Source organism: Diadema antillarum, unplaced genomic scaffold, assembly GCF_040938485.1.
Source record: "Diadema antillarum isolate AM-2024a unplaced genomic scaffold, OU_Dant_1.0 seq00000692_RagTag, whole genome shotgun sequence".
NCBI classification, from domain to species: domain Eukaryota; kingdom Metazoa; phylum Echinodermata; class Echinoidea; order Diadematoida; family Diadematidae; genus Diadema; species Diadema antillarum.
The window spans coordinates 439,674-456,939 of record NW_027271597.1 but is presented as its reverse complement, the minus strand read 5'-3'; the positions used below and the strand labels follow the sequence as shown (position 1 = coordinate 456,939).

Here is a 17,266-nt window from a genome sequence, read left to right as displayed (position 1 = left end):
ACTTATCTTTTAAGACAAAAGGGAAATATACCTTCAACTGCAATTATCACTTTAATCTTTTGAGCTATGGTCCCGATGCGTGAGATCTTGAGACGGACCTTTTTTTAAATGCGAGAGACTTGGTAGTAGCTCTGTACATGTATGTGGCTGCTGTCTATGTCAGATGTGCGATGGATGACAAGTGAAGAGGAGGCCTCATGAGCATTCCGGGCTGTCCAGGGCAGGGGTGCTCATACAATGTCAATGACAATGTAACTTGTTATATTCCATACGAAGGGGAGAGTGTCTTATGAGCAGGAGCCCCCCCCCCCCCCCCCACCCCATGAGGAGATGCAGATTTTTAGGCCAGTCACGTCACTCCAGTTTTCCTCATCTAGGAGTAGGACCTACATTTGTAGCTACAGTACTACTTTTTGTCCTGTTTTTTTTTTTAATCAGTCACGTCCTTATGCCTGAGCCTCACTGCAATTGCAGTATTACACTACCACGTAACCAGGCGGTATGCGCAATTTCCAATTAAACTTTTAATACCACAAGATTCTAGCACTAACAGTTAATCTCCGCCTACACACACACACACACACACACACACACACACACTTTACTCAAGAGGGGATAGCAGAAGAGCCTGAATGGAATCCACACTGCTCGCATCATTACATCAGTCATCAGTCTCAACAGTCGCCAGCAGATGTCAGGCGAATAATATTCGAGATGTCCAACCTCAAATAACATAAAGAATACAACAAAATACCACTAAATAATTTGACATTAGGCAATGATTTGAAAGCATAACCAGGGGGCTATATAAATTCCTGAATTAAATGTCCTACGAGGCCAAAATTAAGACCACCACGAGTGACATGACCTTTTGAGACGGCCATACTTGAACAAGATGGCGCTATGCCACCGCTTGCAAACACCATGACAACCATTTGACTAAATTCGTTGTTTTGTACAGTTCGGACCTCAATCAAGAAAATGAAATTCATAGGAGCCTTGAATAATATACCTTCTTGCTCTTCACAGCGATTTCCGAGTACACACTGTTCTGAACACCTGGAAAGAAGCTGCAACAGAATGGTAATTATTGCTCTCGTAGACACCCGTACATTTCCAGATTGGCTGCCATTTTCCACTGAGATGATCGAGAAAATCGAAAATCTAAACATTGCGCATGTACAGTATCAATATCAGTTCGCCTGCCAATTTTGTATGCAAATTCTTCATTGATGTTACTTTGTGCTGTAGTCAACTCAAGATAAGAAATGCACCGTAGGTAAATAAATTCGGAATCATAGTGTTGCAATAAGCTACTACCTATTCCTCGTTATCATTTTCGTCCATTATCGAAATGATTTTCAAGAAAATCAAGGACTAATTGATTGGCGGATGTGTTTTTGAGGATCTGGTTGGTGGCAAGGCACAATGGCGCGCGCCTCGTATCAAGGGTGCTGATTGGATGGTGGTACTATACATGGTACCGATGGTACACTGCATGCAATGATGAAGGTACAGGATATTCTCCGCCGATGCGCTGGCTAGTGCTAGAGGAACCCCCATAGTTATGTGTGTAAATGCAGGAACCCACTGGTACGTAGCGTGAGAGGGATTCGGTGCGTTTATGTACGTTTGGCACGGCGAGCCAGCCAGCTGTACTGTTCATCTGCTGTTCATCCATTCGGCCTTCCCCGCGCCGCCCGCCCCCCACACCTCGTCGCGTCTCCTGTGCAGCGTAGCGGCGGCCGCCCTACGATTTCCAGACTGTCCAGTACAATAACACAGGAATACAGTAAATATCGAATCCTTCTGTAACTTAGTTTAAGAATATATTTGTTGATTTTTGCATCGCATAGAAGCCATCTAAATATCTTAATTGATCTACAAACGAGTCTAAAATGAAGGATGTTTGTTATCGTAAAGTTGTTAGTCAGTGTGGCCGTAGCGTGGTGATGGTGGGTGATTGTGCAATGAGATCAGGGCATCGGGGCTCTGGGGGTGTGTACTGGCAAGGAGCTTGAAGCTCCAACAGAAGTCCAATTGGTACCGCGGCCCGGGGGTTGAATTTCAGTTCACCAGATTGGATGAATCCGACTTCAAAGCACTGCACTGTAACTTTATATGGCGACCATAACTGGGAGGGGCTTTCTAAGAAGAATAAAAGCACTTTCAATGGGTTAACTTGTGCAATGAGCCAGGTGTGCATGTAACCCCGTCGCGGGGCGCTGTACGTATTTGTCCGTATGGCCTATGGGGTCGCTGCTGCGGTTAGTGTGCATGCTGCTTTGTCAATGCATAAATTAAACTGCAATAAACAGAAAAATCCATCTGTCTGGAGGAATTTTTTAAAATCATTTTTGAACTTATATGGGAGGGGATTCCGCGTTGACCAAAGGCGAAAGCTCAGTCTGTATCTGGTTGTAGGGGATATGTTCCCGGAGACTATGTCTGGCTTCACAGAATCCCCTCCATGGAGGAGAGCCATGCATAAATGTCAGAAAATTATTTTGAAAAAACTCTGGAGGACAGACTGATTTTTCTGTCTAACCATTCCGTGAAGCTAGCTCCGACCAGACACCATGCAAAGTAGGTGCAGCGACGGCTGTTTATAATTACTGTGAAGCCAGACATAAATAGTCTCTTTGGAACATATCCCTGCATGACAACAAGATAATTGATGCCCTTGTAAGTTACCGGTACTGTAGTATTTGAGAAATAAAATGCATCTGACATTCCATATTTTTCCCTTCCCCTAAACTCTGAGTCGAGTCTGAAGGAGAAATGTGTCATTTTAGTATCTGCTCAAATAGGAAAAAACTACATCTGTTCGATAATCGGGGATTGTAATTCCCCCGTCAGACATTTGGGAATGTCGTCTGCTGCTACACAGCGTGCATGCACTATTTGACTTGAGACAGGCACTGCACAGTGTCTGGTCGGACTACACTAAAATGTAAAGACTTAAGTTCAAACAAGTTCGAATCACTTTTAATTGGTTGAGGCATTAATCTTTATGCACCTTGGAAGTTTGATAAAACATTTTACTATTTTAGCAGTACTACTGCAGCAACTGAACTGAATATTCCATAATAATTCCACAACTTTGAACCTGTAGTGTAGGCTGTAAAGAGAGATGAACAAGCAACTGATTTGCGCTTGTCAGAGAGGTGGTTGTTACTGTAGTGTTAGAGTGAGACAAGTTTTAAGTCATTCTTATTCTAATACAAGTCTAAAGAAGCATTCATCAGAGCACTATTGTCAGAGACATGCAGGGGCGGATCCAGGAGTTCCGAAAAGAGGGGGCGCCTCTACAAAATTAAAGGGGGCATGCACCCCCCATTTTTTCCTTTTGATTTCTTTTGTTTTAGCAAAAAATAAAGGGGGGCGTGTGCCCAATGCGCTCCCCCCTGGATCCGCCACTAGACACGTGAGAATAATGATGTTGAGTGTTGAGACAATGCAATTAAAAATACACTGTACTAATCGGCAATGGCTTAATTGACATCTGTTGCAAAGTGTATTTTTGTCAGTGAGTATACATGCTACAGTACAGAAGAGTTTGTAGTCTTATCTAAAAATCTTGCCTGTTGCATGATGGGGCATGAATGATTTGTGCAGGGGGCATTGAGTGAATGATGTCTTTTCTCTGATGTTCATTGTTCCACAGGACAACTGTTCTGGATGTACTAGTGTGAGAGCCAAGATCGTTGTGCTATTTTGTGAACTAAGACAAACCTGACCGGAGAAGCGATGTCTGGGAACTACTACTTTGTTATTGTTGGTCACCACGACAACCCCATCTTTGAAATGGAGCACAACAGCCAATCAAAAGCAGCAGATGCAAAGGTGAGTATTAGAATGCATGCTTGGCATTCTGACAACCTAGAAGTCACCTGGCGGTATTTTTATTTTCATTTAGGGCTATTCTCTTCTTTGTTAGTTTTGCCATAAAATGCAATTTCTCTGCAAAAGAAAATTTCTTTAACATTTTGTACAGATAGGCCCGAATTCACGAAGGTGGTACAAATGAAACCATGGTTTAAACCATTGTTTAAACCATGGACAAAAACCATGGAGCGCCAAGTGTCGCATGGAATGTATGTCGTTACGAAATCAGTCATCTCGTCAATGAAATGATTATTTTGTAACAAAATGACAACATTTTGTAACTAAATGAACATTTCATCCACGAAATGAGAATTTCGTTAATGAAACAGTAATTTTGTCGACGAAATGACCAATTTCATAACGAAATATTCCGTGTGACACTTGGTGCTCCATGGTTTTTGTCCATGGTTTAAACCATGGTTTCATTTGTACCACCTTCGTGAATTCGGGCCAATAAGTTTTAACACAGATTTGATAACTATGAACCGTTATCCATCTGTTTGGCAATGGACAGTTGCAATGCACAAGTATATTTTGAAAAAAAACAGCAAAAAATACTGCATCTTCATTTCTGTGGAGAAATATGGGCATAGCAATATCAAGTTGTATTTTGGTAATGCATGTGTACAAATTATGATTTAATGGAAGTATGGCTCATGTTTATTATGCGAATTTCTTTGGCAATTGCAGAAAGATGATCACAGACATTTGAATCAGTTCATAGCCCACGCTGCCCTGGATATGGTAGACGAACAGATGTGGACAACGTCCAACATGTGAGTCCGTCAAAGTCTGCAGATTTGGGGCAGAAAGGCCCGGCTACGTACTGTTGTGTGACGTGTAGTGGTTCACTTTTGGACCATGCTCAAACTCTATTCTCTGCTGTTATTTAGTTTTGTTAAATGTCAAATTTCTTTTCAGTGGTAGTGTAGTTCCATTTCATATAGGTACAGTGTGTAAGCTGACTGTTAAATTCCAGGAGTCAAAATTGGTCTTCAGAATTGAATGCTTTTAACAATGTCACATTGTCAGCATACAAACAAATGGATGCTTCACAAGCATTTTTTGTTTTGTTTTGTGGTACCGTATTTGATTCTTTCCATTCCTTTCTTGTTCAGATTTTTACCATACAACAGCAGAATGACTGAGTGTGAATGTCATGTAACCTTGTAAATGCAGTATTACAATTGTAAATGATATATACAAATTTCCGTCATGTTGTTCAGTAAGAATGGGTTTTGCAGCAGTCATTTGAAAACACTCTAATACTTTATGACTCTTTCATTCATTTTTTGTTTTTGTTTTCATAGGTACCTCAAGACAGTGGACAAGTTTAACGAGTGGTTTGTGTCGGCATTTGTCACTGCAGGAAATATCCTTTTCATGTTATTCCAGCAAACAATTTGATTATCAAATAACCTTACTTTAGAACTCTGTTTGAATGAAGTGGGGGTGGGGTGGTTAAAGGGGCTGTACAGTACTGGTTGAGGTGGGGATTCATGTTTTTTACATTCCTAAGTGAGATAATGAGAAACCTCTTATGAAATATGAAAGAGCATGTAATTTTAAGAAGGATTCAATGTTTATTTTATGAAAATTGGTTTTCAAATGGCTGAGATATCCCAAAAAGTGATAATATGATAAAAGACTACAGGCCACGCCTTTTATTAGGATCTCTTTGTTTCACCTTGTTTTTGGATATCTCAGCCATTTCAAAACCGATTTTCATCAATTAAACTTTTGATACCTCTTAGAATTGCATGCTCTTTGACATCTCATAGAGTGGTTTCTTAATATCTCGCAAAACGTTAAAAGCGAAATCCTCACCTCAACCAGAACTGTACACACCCTTTAATGGGCAGATGCATTGACCCTAGACCCATACAAGCATGAGTTTCATCCCTATCCAGAGCCCCCTCCACCCCTCCCCCCCCCCCCCCAACACACACACACACAACTGTCTGTACAGCCACCGTGTAAAATCATGCTTAATTGTTACACTGGTCATAACTATGGTACATCACCATACTAATTGCTCATATTTAGTCCCACATCTATCATGTTTGTGTTGGCCCTCATGTTTTGATCTCAGACTTCTGCTAGTAATATCTTACATGTACCGTATTCAGGTAATTAAAAAAAAATGCCTTTAGAGCGCTACAAGCATATAAAAGGTAAAGATTCATAATTGATTGTTTTGAAGCATTTCTTGAAGCATACTTAATAATGTGCACCATCTTTATCGCATATCGGTTAGAATATTCCGTATCTGACTAGGATTTAAATAGTGAAGGATTGTGTGAATGCATTTGATGGTGTATTCCTTGACTTACCTTTGACACGGATGAGATTTTTGGTGTTGCATGACATCAAGAACGAAGATGGCATCAAGAACTTCTTCTCAGAAGCATATGAGATCTTCATTAAGGTAAGTTGTGATACTGCTCAAGTTTAGATGCACATACTGGTACCTGTATTGACAAGATTTTTTTTTTTCATAGTAAAATTATGTCAAATGAAAATACTGTACTGTGCCTTTGTGTGTGTGTGTGTGTGTGTGTTTTCATACTTAGCACAAATGAATACGTCAATTAAAAAGGCAATGAGAAAACATGTAAAAAAAATTGCTATTCAACTCATCATTGTTGTCTCAGCATACTCTGTCAGAGCTAGCTTCCCTTACTGCAGTTTGGTAGAAGCAGCTGTTTTGAGCCATTCTAGTAGCTATTCTCCATGGAACTAAACACCTCTTTCATTGTTCTGTCCCATCTACATCTTGGTCTCCCTCTACTATGTTTCCCAGGAAATTGGGCCACAAGGACTCTTCTTTTTTTTCCATCCCGTCATGTCTCATAACATGTACTGGAGTACCGATGTTTTGACAAACTGTTGTATGCTTTCCTCCCAGTCCTTGTAAGAAGTGCACCTATTATTTTTTTTTTTATATGTCATCCATGTAATAACTGATATTGTTCATGTGTGTATGTGTGTGTATTTCTTTGATTTTTCTTCTTTGTATGCATGGCATTGTTCATTCAATTGTTCAACTGAATTCTAATAAAACAGTTTTTGTTCTGCATTCCGTTCTGTTCCCGAAAGCTTGCCATGAATCCCTTCTACGAGCCCAACACACCCGTACGATCCCCCGCCTTTGAGAAGAGGATACAGCAGCTGGCCAAGAAATTTCTCTCCAGCTGATACGGCACCTGATCCGATGGATTCTAGATGACTACATGTACAGTGCACTCCCGTTACAATCTTCTGGTCCCAAAATTATCACCATGAAAGTCTATGGTACAAAATTCGCTTATAACGAACACGGTTATAGTGAAATTTCTGTTATGACGAAGTCTTTTCCGAGCGCCACAGACAAAGAAAAACAAAAGAAATGTGCTCCGTTATAACGAAATGCGAATTGCTTTCGAAAATACGTAGCGGAACAAGCATTTATAGCGTCTCTGCATGGGTGAACGCTTCACACCACTGTGTGTTGGCTCCTTGTGTCACGCACAGTTTCTGAGGGGAATTTGCGTTTATTATTGTAATACAGTTATCCCATCACATTTCACATAGCTTTCCAGTGTATGATGAGTATTCAGCAAACAGAATATGATATATATACCTTGTTTCCTTGTTTTCGTTATATATTGTATTTGTTCGGTTATAACGAAATTTCGTTACAACGAAAGAAAACTGCCGGTCCCGAGCATTTTGTTTAACGGGAGTGCACTGTAGTTACTATGTGTACAAAGACTCGACTCTCCTGCTTTGAGGTCATATTCACAAAATCTCCCACTCCCCCGTCTGAGTTTGAATTTCTCCTGCTCTTGCTGTCCATCTCCTCCTAAATATGTATTTTCTCCCGCCTAAAATTGAGCTTTCTCCCGCTAAACTTTAGTTCTGTCAAACATTTTCAAAAGTGAGGCTAAGGTAGCATAAGATAGCATCTATAACCCAAAAGCTCCCAGGGCCCTGAAGTGGATCCTGGAGTCCAGCCACAAGGGACGTCTCGCTTTGTGCTTGTGATGTGTGCATATTCACGCAGTCAGAGTCTCCATTTGCTAGGGGTTCCAAGGGGGAGAATCTCCAGGTAACTGTTGAGACATGTATGGGGTTGGAGTTGCTACATTTATATTTACAGACATTTATGAATATTGTGTTGCATGTGATATGTGATTGAATCATGATAATCCTGTGTGATTTCAGATAACTGTTTTTATGTGATTGCATTTACAACTCAGCTGTGAGGAAATGCTGGAAAAAGGGCTTTTCACTTTGTAGACCATCAATATGTTTTCATTTAAAATCATGATTATTAGTGGAAAATGCTTATTTTATAATGTGCATGTTCAGTGTTCCCTATTTATTTACATGTAGTTTGTGTGTGTTGGGGGGGGGGGCACAAAGATATCAACCAAAATGCCCTGTAGTCATGGTGACACAACATTTGCTCCTCCCACAGTTGCTCTGGTCTTATTTTCTCCAAGAACTTAGGGTTAGGGTTAAGATTGTGACACAGTTGTAGGTTTAGTTTGATGTGAGGATAGGGTTAAGGTTTATGTTTGTGGGTAAAATTTACGTTTGGCTCCGGTGTGCAGATATTTCATGGGAGCAATTGTCACTCTGTAGTCTCATGTGTCTCTGGTTTTTAGAGGTTTGTAAAGTGAGATGACAGTCAAAGAGATAACAGTATGAAACTCAATATTGCTTCATCCACCTCTTAAAGGAAAGAGGAGCAAGTATGTTTGATGTTTTATATTGAATGGAACTTATGAATATACATATGTGTATTTCAATGAGATGATATCCAGCCATCGACATTAGGAGCTCTATGCAGCAGAGGCACTGAAGCGAAAATTTGAATTTATTGATTTGAATCATGTGTTTGCAGGAGAAAGCCTGCTGGTCTACACTGTGAACTGTCTTTGCTCAGAATGTTGATTTCAGAACGGCCGCACTGGTTCTCAGTTGACAAGATAAAATCTCAGTGCATGAGGGCTAGGGATTTTTGTCAGGAACAATCAAGAACCAACCAAATACAAAAGAGTTTGTTGTTACAAGTATGTGCAATATAACATGAGAAGTTCTCAATGTTGAGACATTTAGTTATTTCATGAAACAAGCTTTATCAATATGTCATATTGCTGTTATTATCTTTGTTTGATTTTTAGTACTTCAACACTAAAAATTTATGTTGAATATAAGAAGTACAGAAATACAGTCAGGCGTGTATTTACCTGTGACAGCATGGAAGTTCAGATGAAACGATAATGGAATTATGTTTGACTGAATGGTGTACTCATTCCAGGTCCCTCTTGCATAAAAGTTTAGATCAAACATACAAACTGTAAGTCAGAAACTCAAACATTCAAATATAGGTCAGCAAATACTAAATTTTGATTGGCTGAAAACTGTCAGACTTATGTTTGATTTTCAGACCTACGTGTGATATCATCTTTTTTTATGCTACATGGCCCTGCTGCCAGATGTAGTTCCATCTCCATCTTGTGCCAGCATAGAGAAATGTCTTACAGAGACATAACATTGTGTTTGCATCGATACAGCTATCCCACAATGCACTGTGTTTACGTGGTCTTCTTTGTTTGCTGCTGATATTGTTACAAGGTGAGCGTGTCCACAGAAGTTGGACTCTGAGTCAGAATGTGCAGATCCATAGAAATGAGGCGAGCATGTTGCAGAATACTGTGACAATGAGGACCGAATCTCGCTTTGAGCTGTTATAATGTGCGGTCAAACCTGGCTTAGTGGCCACCTGCCTACAGCAGCTGCCTACTCTGTATGGCCACTAGAGAAATTCCCTCTGAGAGAAAAGCCATGTAAATATATCCTGTCTATAGTGGCCACCTGTCAAAAGTGGCTACCTTTTTCATCTCCCTTTGCATTGCCACTATAAACAAGTACGACTGTACCTGTATCTTTATGTAGGCTGTTTCCCACATTCCTTCATAGATCTGCTACTACACCTTAACTGTATTGAGTAGTTTACGTGAAGTCACAAATCATACATATAGGCCCGAATTCTCAAAGGTGGAATAACTTTAGCAATATTACACAGCTTATTCCGCCCATTTATTACGCCTCTTATGCAAATCAGGCCCTCGTGACGTAAAATGACGCGATTTATTCCCCGGAATCTATTCTCAAAGGTTGAATAACTTATTCCCCGGAATAACTATTCCGCGGAATAGTTATTCCAGCTTTGAGAATTCGGGCCATACTGTACTGAGAATTGTAGAGAGCCTTGAACCAGTGTGTTTCAAGTTGGCTCCCTGTGTCAGTGTATGAGAATTCATTTCCCATGTGTTCCTGCTACAGCCATGGTTTTGTTTTAGCACTGTATCAGATTGATGAATTACTCAATTTCATATACATGTGTCCATGTACTCTTGGATGTAATAAAACCTGAAAGTATGTAAATGGCTAAAAAGCTTTTGTGGTTGTTCAATGTAAATCATAGTTGCAATTTACTGTAAGAGATATCATTGAGCATGAACAAGCAGAATGCATTCACATTGTAATGTAATAGGTGTGTGTGGTGGTTAAAGAGAAATGGTACTCACTGTAATGTGGATTGAGTGAATGGGGCAATATTAGTATGTAGAACAATTCAGTGAAGTGTGAGGAAAATCGACCATACGTTTGAAAGTTATGAATTTGTAATATTTCAGTGCTGCCATTGATGGTAAAGAACATAGCAGTATTTGCCATTACAGGACTATGTGCTAAACATACAAAGAGAATTCCACAAAATGTAATCTTTTATGCAAAGTTCACATTCCCTTAGCTTGTTCTGACATATGCTAAGGGGAATTGGAAGAAGTAAGTCAAGTGCTCTTTTATTATGCTAGAAAAATCAGAATACATTGTACAATTGTATATTGAATTCTCTTTATATCTTTTATTTTCTTGCAGTGATGTCACAAACTGTTGTCGTCTTCTCACCCAGCGATGACAGCACCAAAAATTGAAAAAGTCATAACTTTTGAATGGATTGTTTAATCTTCCTCAAACTTCACTGACGCGTTCTAATACTGTGGCCTTCACTCAGTCCACATATGGCTGTAGATGTGTGTACATGTATTTTGGCATCATTCCTTGGGGAAAGGCAGTCCCATGAACATAATTTGTCGAACCTTTTTAGTGTGTCTGTGTTTGTGTGGGTGCGAGTGTGTGTGTATGTGTGTGTGTGTGTGTGTGTGTGTGTGTAGACTGGGCATGGTGTGATTTACATTCACACTTGTCATAAAGGAAACAATAAAGAAACAATCGAGAATGACGAAGAACATACTTATAGAAAACTAACATTCATAACAGAACAAGTTGCGCCAGTCAGCAACAGAGGATAAATGTCGCCCTCTTTTGATAGTATAATGTGCAAAAACTGCCATCGCATTCAGTTCTCGAAAAATACTTATGAAAAGAGCGTATGTTTCTCCCTGACATAAAATGACGGTTTCGCATTTAGCGATCAAAACAACTTCAACATAAACAAAAGTTACAAAATAAAATTGATAAATACGTCTGAATGGAAATCCATTTTCCATCAACGCTAACACCTATACATTTGCTTTTGTTTTGATCGTAATACTTGTTTGGTTTGTGGCATGATCGAAAGTATATGGGCTCAATTTTCCCGTGTTTTCACAGCACAACTTGAAAGTCCCAATATCTACTATCATAACATGCTTCTCATATATTATTCGTACCGGAAAATGCAAGTCTCTCTTTCTCCCCCTCTCTCTTTTCTCTCTCCTTCATCACTACGCGTTGCGTCTGTCTTGCGCTGGTAGCGCGCGCCATTGTGTCAAATTGCGCAACAGCTACTTTTCAAACTGTGCAGAAGAACGACTGTCATGGTTTGCCTTGTCCATGTTGTCGGCTTTTAAACCAACAAGGGCTGATTGTTTTGATTCCGTTAGTACACAACGATACCGATCACGAAGCAATCGGAGGTCGACAGAAAGAACATGCCGGCTGAAGAACTCCTGAATGAGCTGTCTGCATTGACAACTGAAAACGAGATGCTACATCGAAAGATGGATCTAATGAAGGAAAACGCCGCGCTGAAACAGAGCGCGATTATTTCCAGCTTCCTCTCCTGGATGGATCGACGTGACGGGAAGCCCAGAGAAGCAGACGATCCCCACGAGAAGGAATTGGAATCGCCGAGGAAACAACCGTCGACTACTAAATCGTTTGATAAGAACGGATCATTTGATGGTGTCAGCATTGCGGCGGGGAATGAGACGAAGCTTGCCGGAAGTCCAGACGTGACGATTAACAAGGAGCGTCGTCTGCCTAACAGCTTTCGAGAAGAAGAGAGTAGACCAGTCACGTCTACTCCGCTAAAGGCAGATCGATACAACTCAAAGTTGCTCGAAGAAAGAAGACGTGCCAATAAGTCCGACACCAAAAATATCTCTCGAAATTCTTCCTTGACACGAACAGAAACAACTGACAATAACAGATCGTCTGACCATTTCCGTACGAGTGTTGTAGATGAAACAAGACTTGCCGGAAGTCCGGACATTACAAAGTTTTCATCAGAGAGCAGAGGGGGAGTATCGTCAACTAGCGGAAGAGAAAGCGGCAGACCGGTTACTTCAACACCGTTCAAATCAAAGAACATGAACGACCGCTCAACATCAAAGAGGGTCGTGTTTGAGGACGAAGTGGCAGACAGAAGAGACAGTCAGGCCTCCAGACAAAGAGCATTCTTCGCATCTTCTAGTAACCGCCGCAGTGACCAGCCAAGGATTAAGAATCAAAGTGATTTTGTCTCCTCCCGTGGCTCAACATGTCTTAAGAACACTACGATGGAATCGCTTATGTTGGCATCGGAGCCAGGAGCAGATACAAGTATTCCAACCGTTGCCCCTAGCAACAAAGATGACAAGGATGACGACGCTGACTTTTCCCATTTGCGAATGACGGGTAAAAATGCGACTGCTGAGGTGTCGGGCATCAGTGGAAGCGGGCCTTTGACATTACTTGGCTCCCGTGATACCAGTGGCAGTAGTCGAGGAGTTAGACCTACGAGTCCAAGTAGTGGATTTTTCTCGAGGGAACAATCGGAAAACAGCAACCCGGTGAGACGCAATCTGCAGTTTGATGTTTCGAGTGGCGGAAGTAATCGTTCCCCCTTGGATCCCAATAAATTCTTTAACAGTAGATCACCGACACGACATCCCGGCATGGAGTTAAATCACAAGACAAATACGTTGTCGTCACGCAGTAGGACTGATCCTCCTCGAAACTTGGGTGGAGTGAATGTAGGTACAAGTAGCGAAGAGATGACGAACTCCTTCACCGTCCTCGAAGTCGCGCTGCAGGATATTTACCGGCGTAACTTAGAAGACGAACTGAAGATCACGGAGATCCGACGCGACGCTCTCCGGCGTTTTGCGGCGTGGCGTGATGCCGTGGACAGAGAGATGGCGAAGCTGGAAAATAGGAAGAGGACGGATGCAGTATGCAGTGAGGTCGGTGAAATGCACGCTGAGCTGAACAAGAATGCCGACTATGACCATACCATCAAGGGTTTTCCCATCAATTTAGCGATCAATAACATCAGTGAAGGTCGACTGAGTCAGCTGGAGGAGACGGCTGCCCCAACACGTTCCAGTTTGAAGCTTGAGGATCTCGAGATCTTCTCGGCATCTAATATCTCACATGCCAATACGGAAGGTATGATTACCTCTTTTTCATTATTAATGGGAAACTGCCAATGTAGGATATCTTTAAATTCTTTCATTGTTTATTGAACAAAATCAAACAAAAACAAGAGAATCGTAACGTATACATACATTCTTACAAAAAAAGCAACGGAATATAATGTAAAAGACTTTACCCTTAAAAAGCACGGCTCTTTACAGTATCAAAATGATTTTCCACTTTTTAAAAAGAAGAGCTCTTTTTTTTGTAGCTATAAGTAATACTCTAAATCTTTAATACATTTGAATTGAAATTAGAAGTCAATAAGGATAGATTTGGTTTGGAATTTGCAAACTTTGATAGATGTAATATTTCAGCAGCTAATGCTTGATTCTTGTGACAAAAGTTTTATGTAAATTTTATTCAATCTTCATCTTGCACAGAATTCGGCTTCAATCCAGATTAGCAAAGCACACTACATATAGATCTACTAACTATACATAAAACAATGAACAAAAAGTATCTTGTTGGTTTATAATCATAATTCAGCAGGCACGATAAAGGAATCTTTGATGAATATGTAGGCCTCTACTTTAATTAGCTTTGCATTCTCTTTGGCCGGCGCAACCCACTGGTAGAAACACAGTATCGCTCTGTCCACATTATCTCTCCAAGTTTTATTTTGTATGATTAACCATAATTGGAGTCGAAAGAAAAATCCTGATTTAACTCTCCGTAGAATAAAAACGTTTTGCAAAATTTGTTAGGTTTCTTATTGCCCTTGGTGGCCACGTCATGTTTTAGTACGTCTTTGCGGCTAGAATATATAACTTATAATAATAACAACCCATGTGACATTAATATGTTCACAATTCAAGGCGATTGCAGTCTTGTCACAGTAAGCGTTACGCATTTATCCAATGTTTTATCTAAAGAGAATGCTAATTCACAGGCCCTCCTTAGCATCACGTAGAAAAGAACAATGAAATAAAACTGCGAAACATTGAAAGGTCGTGACTGGAAAATAATGTATACACCTATAGACAAAGTAATGAATTAACGCGCATTTACTAATATATGCGTTATTTTACCTAGATGGCGTTATTGGGACGAATTCGCCGCGGAAGTTGTCGGACAAGAGACAATCGGGAAAGTCTGAGACGATGTCGTCTTCCTGCTCATTCATGTCAAGCCCTGAAACCGTCATCATCGGCGAGGTCGCCTTCCAGTTGGAGCGCACAATTCTTGCCATGGTGTTTCGAGGCGGTTCTAAACAACTAACAGGTATACCTTGGCCCATATGCTACATTGGTTTGTTGCCTGTTGCACAGATTCTCTAGCGGACAAGAGATTTATACACTGTACATAATTGTAATAATCTCTCTTTTTTTTTGGGGGGGGGGGCGTAATAGCTGTAAGATAATTCAGTATGCTATCTGATTGCGCTTTATGATGATCTTTGCTAGATTTTATACTCACGACAGACATCTAATAAGAATGGTCTATCATTAATCAGTACGACTAGAATGCTGTCATTTGAACAAGTAACAATTTTACTACGGGGAAAATGTAGTGTAATGGACACTTATTGATGGATGGATATTTACTTTCTTTCGAAAAAGAAATGAGAAAAATGACACACACACACACACACACACACACACACACACAAATCAGGTTTTGTACAACTTTCTGTGTCCTAGGCTATACTCTGTCCAACATGGAGAAAATGCTGCACAGCCATTATGACATCGGTCAGCGCCCAGCTCTCGAGATGCAGCTCCGCGAAGTGGAGGGAAATTTGAACATCTGCGGCTGGAAACCAGACTATCACCCAAAACTGATAGCTGACTTGATTCGCACATACGGCACGTTTCCTAGCAACGCAGTGACTTCGAAGCTCGTGAAGAAACACGGTAATGTATTTTCACCGATCAGATTAGACCTGGGAGGCATTGTACCTCATCGATCAGAGATTGGTCTCAATCTAATTTCGGGTTGTCGCATACAATCGATGGAAAATCCTTTAACATTTTTGCGCGAAATGAATGCCTTTACTCATCTAATCTGTCTTTGCAAAACTGTTGAACCTAAAGCACCGATATAATTACAACAAGAGTGAGCTCAGAGAAAGAGAAAGAGATAGAAAGACAAGAAGAAAAAGAAAGATGAATGAAAGGACCAACTACGATGCAATGTAAGAAGTACATTGTCACACTTTGGACTTCTAGAATACAAAATGTCAATCATGCTTTTAATTCTTTTCTTTCTTTCTTTTTTCATGTGTGGATTAAGGTTGGACGGATCCAAGAACTCTGAAGGAGACGATTTTATGGGGAATCCCCAAAGAAAGAATCCATGACATGATCATCATTCTGGACTGTCTCATCTACCTCAGCAGGAAAGCCAACATCCCTCTCTTCACGTGGTGATTGGGACCACATCTCCTCGCGTGCCGTTCTTCAATGTTCAAGGTTGTCTGCAGGTTGCATTTTAACGCCGTGTGGCACAATCAACTCAGCTGAGGGGCTGTGAACATTTATGTGTGTGTGTGGGGGGGGGGGGGATGTCAGGGGTAGTGTCTGGGAGTAGTGCCAAAGGCTAGTATTAAGGGCTATTGTGCTCACTGTTTTGGTTGAGAAATATTTCTTCCCTTCCCTTCGCCCCATTTTAAGGAGCCAGCGGGGCCCTGTTGCACGAAAAGATGCAATCAAACGTATTAAAGTCAGAAAATCAAACATAAGACCGGTATATCGGCCAATCAGAACTGAGTATTCAGGGACTTATGTTTAATTTCCTGACTTATGTTTGATCTAAACTTTTATGCAACAGTGTCCTGAAGTGTGGACGCTGCAGTGCACCTTTCTCATTTGTGCTCTCATTCAAATGAAACTGCTGCTGTTCCGTTTGTTCGATATGAGTACAGTGAAGAGTCACTACATTTGTTTCTGGTGGTTGTGACCAGGCTACCTGTCTTGATACAAAATTCAACTCTTATCATGAAAAGATTTTAAGTGAAACACGACTTTATTTTCAAAGCAAATTGGTTCCTTCAAAGGGGTGGGAGGAAGCATTAATTACCTCTAAATCTGATTTGAATATAGTGGTGTTTAACTTTATAGGTCTTTTCATGAAAAAAGTTGGAGGTTGCATCAAAGAATAAGTAGCCTGCCTCCTTTTGTTTAGACATTTTCACGTTTGCAGCTAAGGGTCACTTTGTTTCTGTTGGCTGTGACCTTTAAGTTGGGAGTTCCTGGCATAAAATTCAAATGCTCTAATGACTCGGGGATGTTAGACGAGTGGCAGTATCTTCCATATGTAGATTAATGAACTTCCATCTACACAACATCGGTTAACCATTTGCATACTTTCAGTGTCACTTGGTACAGAAACACCCATAGTGTTGGAAACACTTTCTAAAATCCCTGGCATAGAAAGTGTTAAACTCTTCCCCTCTCTTTTCTTTCCCTCTCCCTCTCTCTTTTTCTGTCAAAACCACTTGTCTATACATACGCAAACTGGACCAGGTCGATATGGACTGATCTTAAATAAAAAAATTGATACAATACTACTACATGATGTCATGGGTTTATGAAAAGTTGAATAATTATATCAAATGATCATTTTATTCTCATCATTCACAATGAAGCAAAGCATGATGTATATTTGACAAAAGTTGATGTACATCACTTACATTTGTCTT

The 17,266-nt window shown here is 40.5% G+C and overlaps 3 protein-coding genes across 3 annotated transcripts in view; 2 read left to right on the top strand and 1 right to left on the bottom strand.

The window, feature by feature from the left end:
• The window catches only part of LOC139737391 (pericentriolar material 1 protein-like), a 51,604-nt gene extending 50,482 nt beyond the window's left edge, over positions 1 to 1,122 (bottom strand). Inside the window, exon 1 of the mRNA XM_071648067.1 lies at positions 1,013 to 1,122. The gene's annotated coding sequence lies outside the window, so the exon portion shown is untranslated. The remainder of the gene's footprint in view (positions 1 to 1,012) is intronic.
• A 591-nt stretch (positions 1,123 to 1,713) lies between these two features.
• LOC139737400 (trafficking protein particle complex subunit 2-like) lies at positions 1,714 to 7,086 on the top strand. Its single transcript, XM_071648076.1, has 6 exons — positions 1,714 to 1,792; positions 3,668 to 3,846; positions 4,579 to 4,664; positions 5,199 to 5,260; positions 6,231 to 6,316; positions 6,988 to 7,086. Exons 2-6 carry the CDS (start codon positions 3,751 to 3,753, stop codon positions 7,084 to 7,086), a joined length of 429 nt encoding a protein of 142 aa, XP_071504177.1. The 5' UTR covers positions 1,714 to 1,792; positions 3,668 to 3,750.
• Positions 7,087 to 14,747: 7,661 nt separating this feature from the next.
• LOC139737399 (speriolin-like protein) lies at positions 14,748 to 15,995 on the top strand. The gene is made up of 3 exons (XM_071648075.1): positions 14,748 to 14,847; positions 15,267 to 15,479; positions 15,859 to 15,995. The coding sequence occupies exons 1-3, from the start codon at positions 14,748 to 14,750 to the stop codon at positions 15,993 to 15,995; spliced, it is 450 nt and encodes a 149-aa protein (XP_071504176.1).
• Positions 15,996 to 17,266: the final 1,271 nt, after the last annotated feature.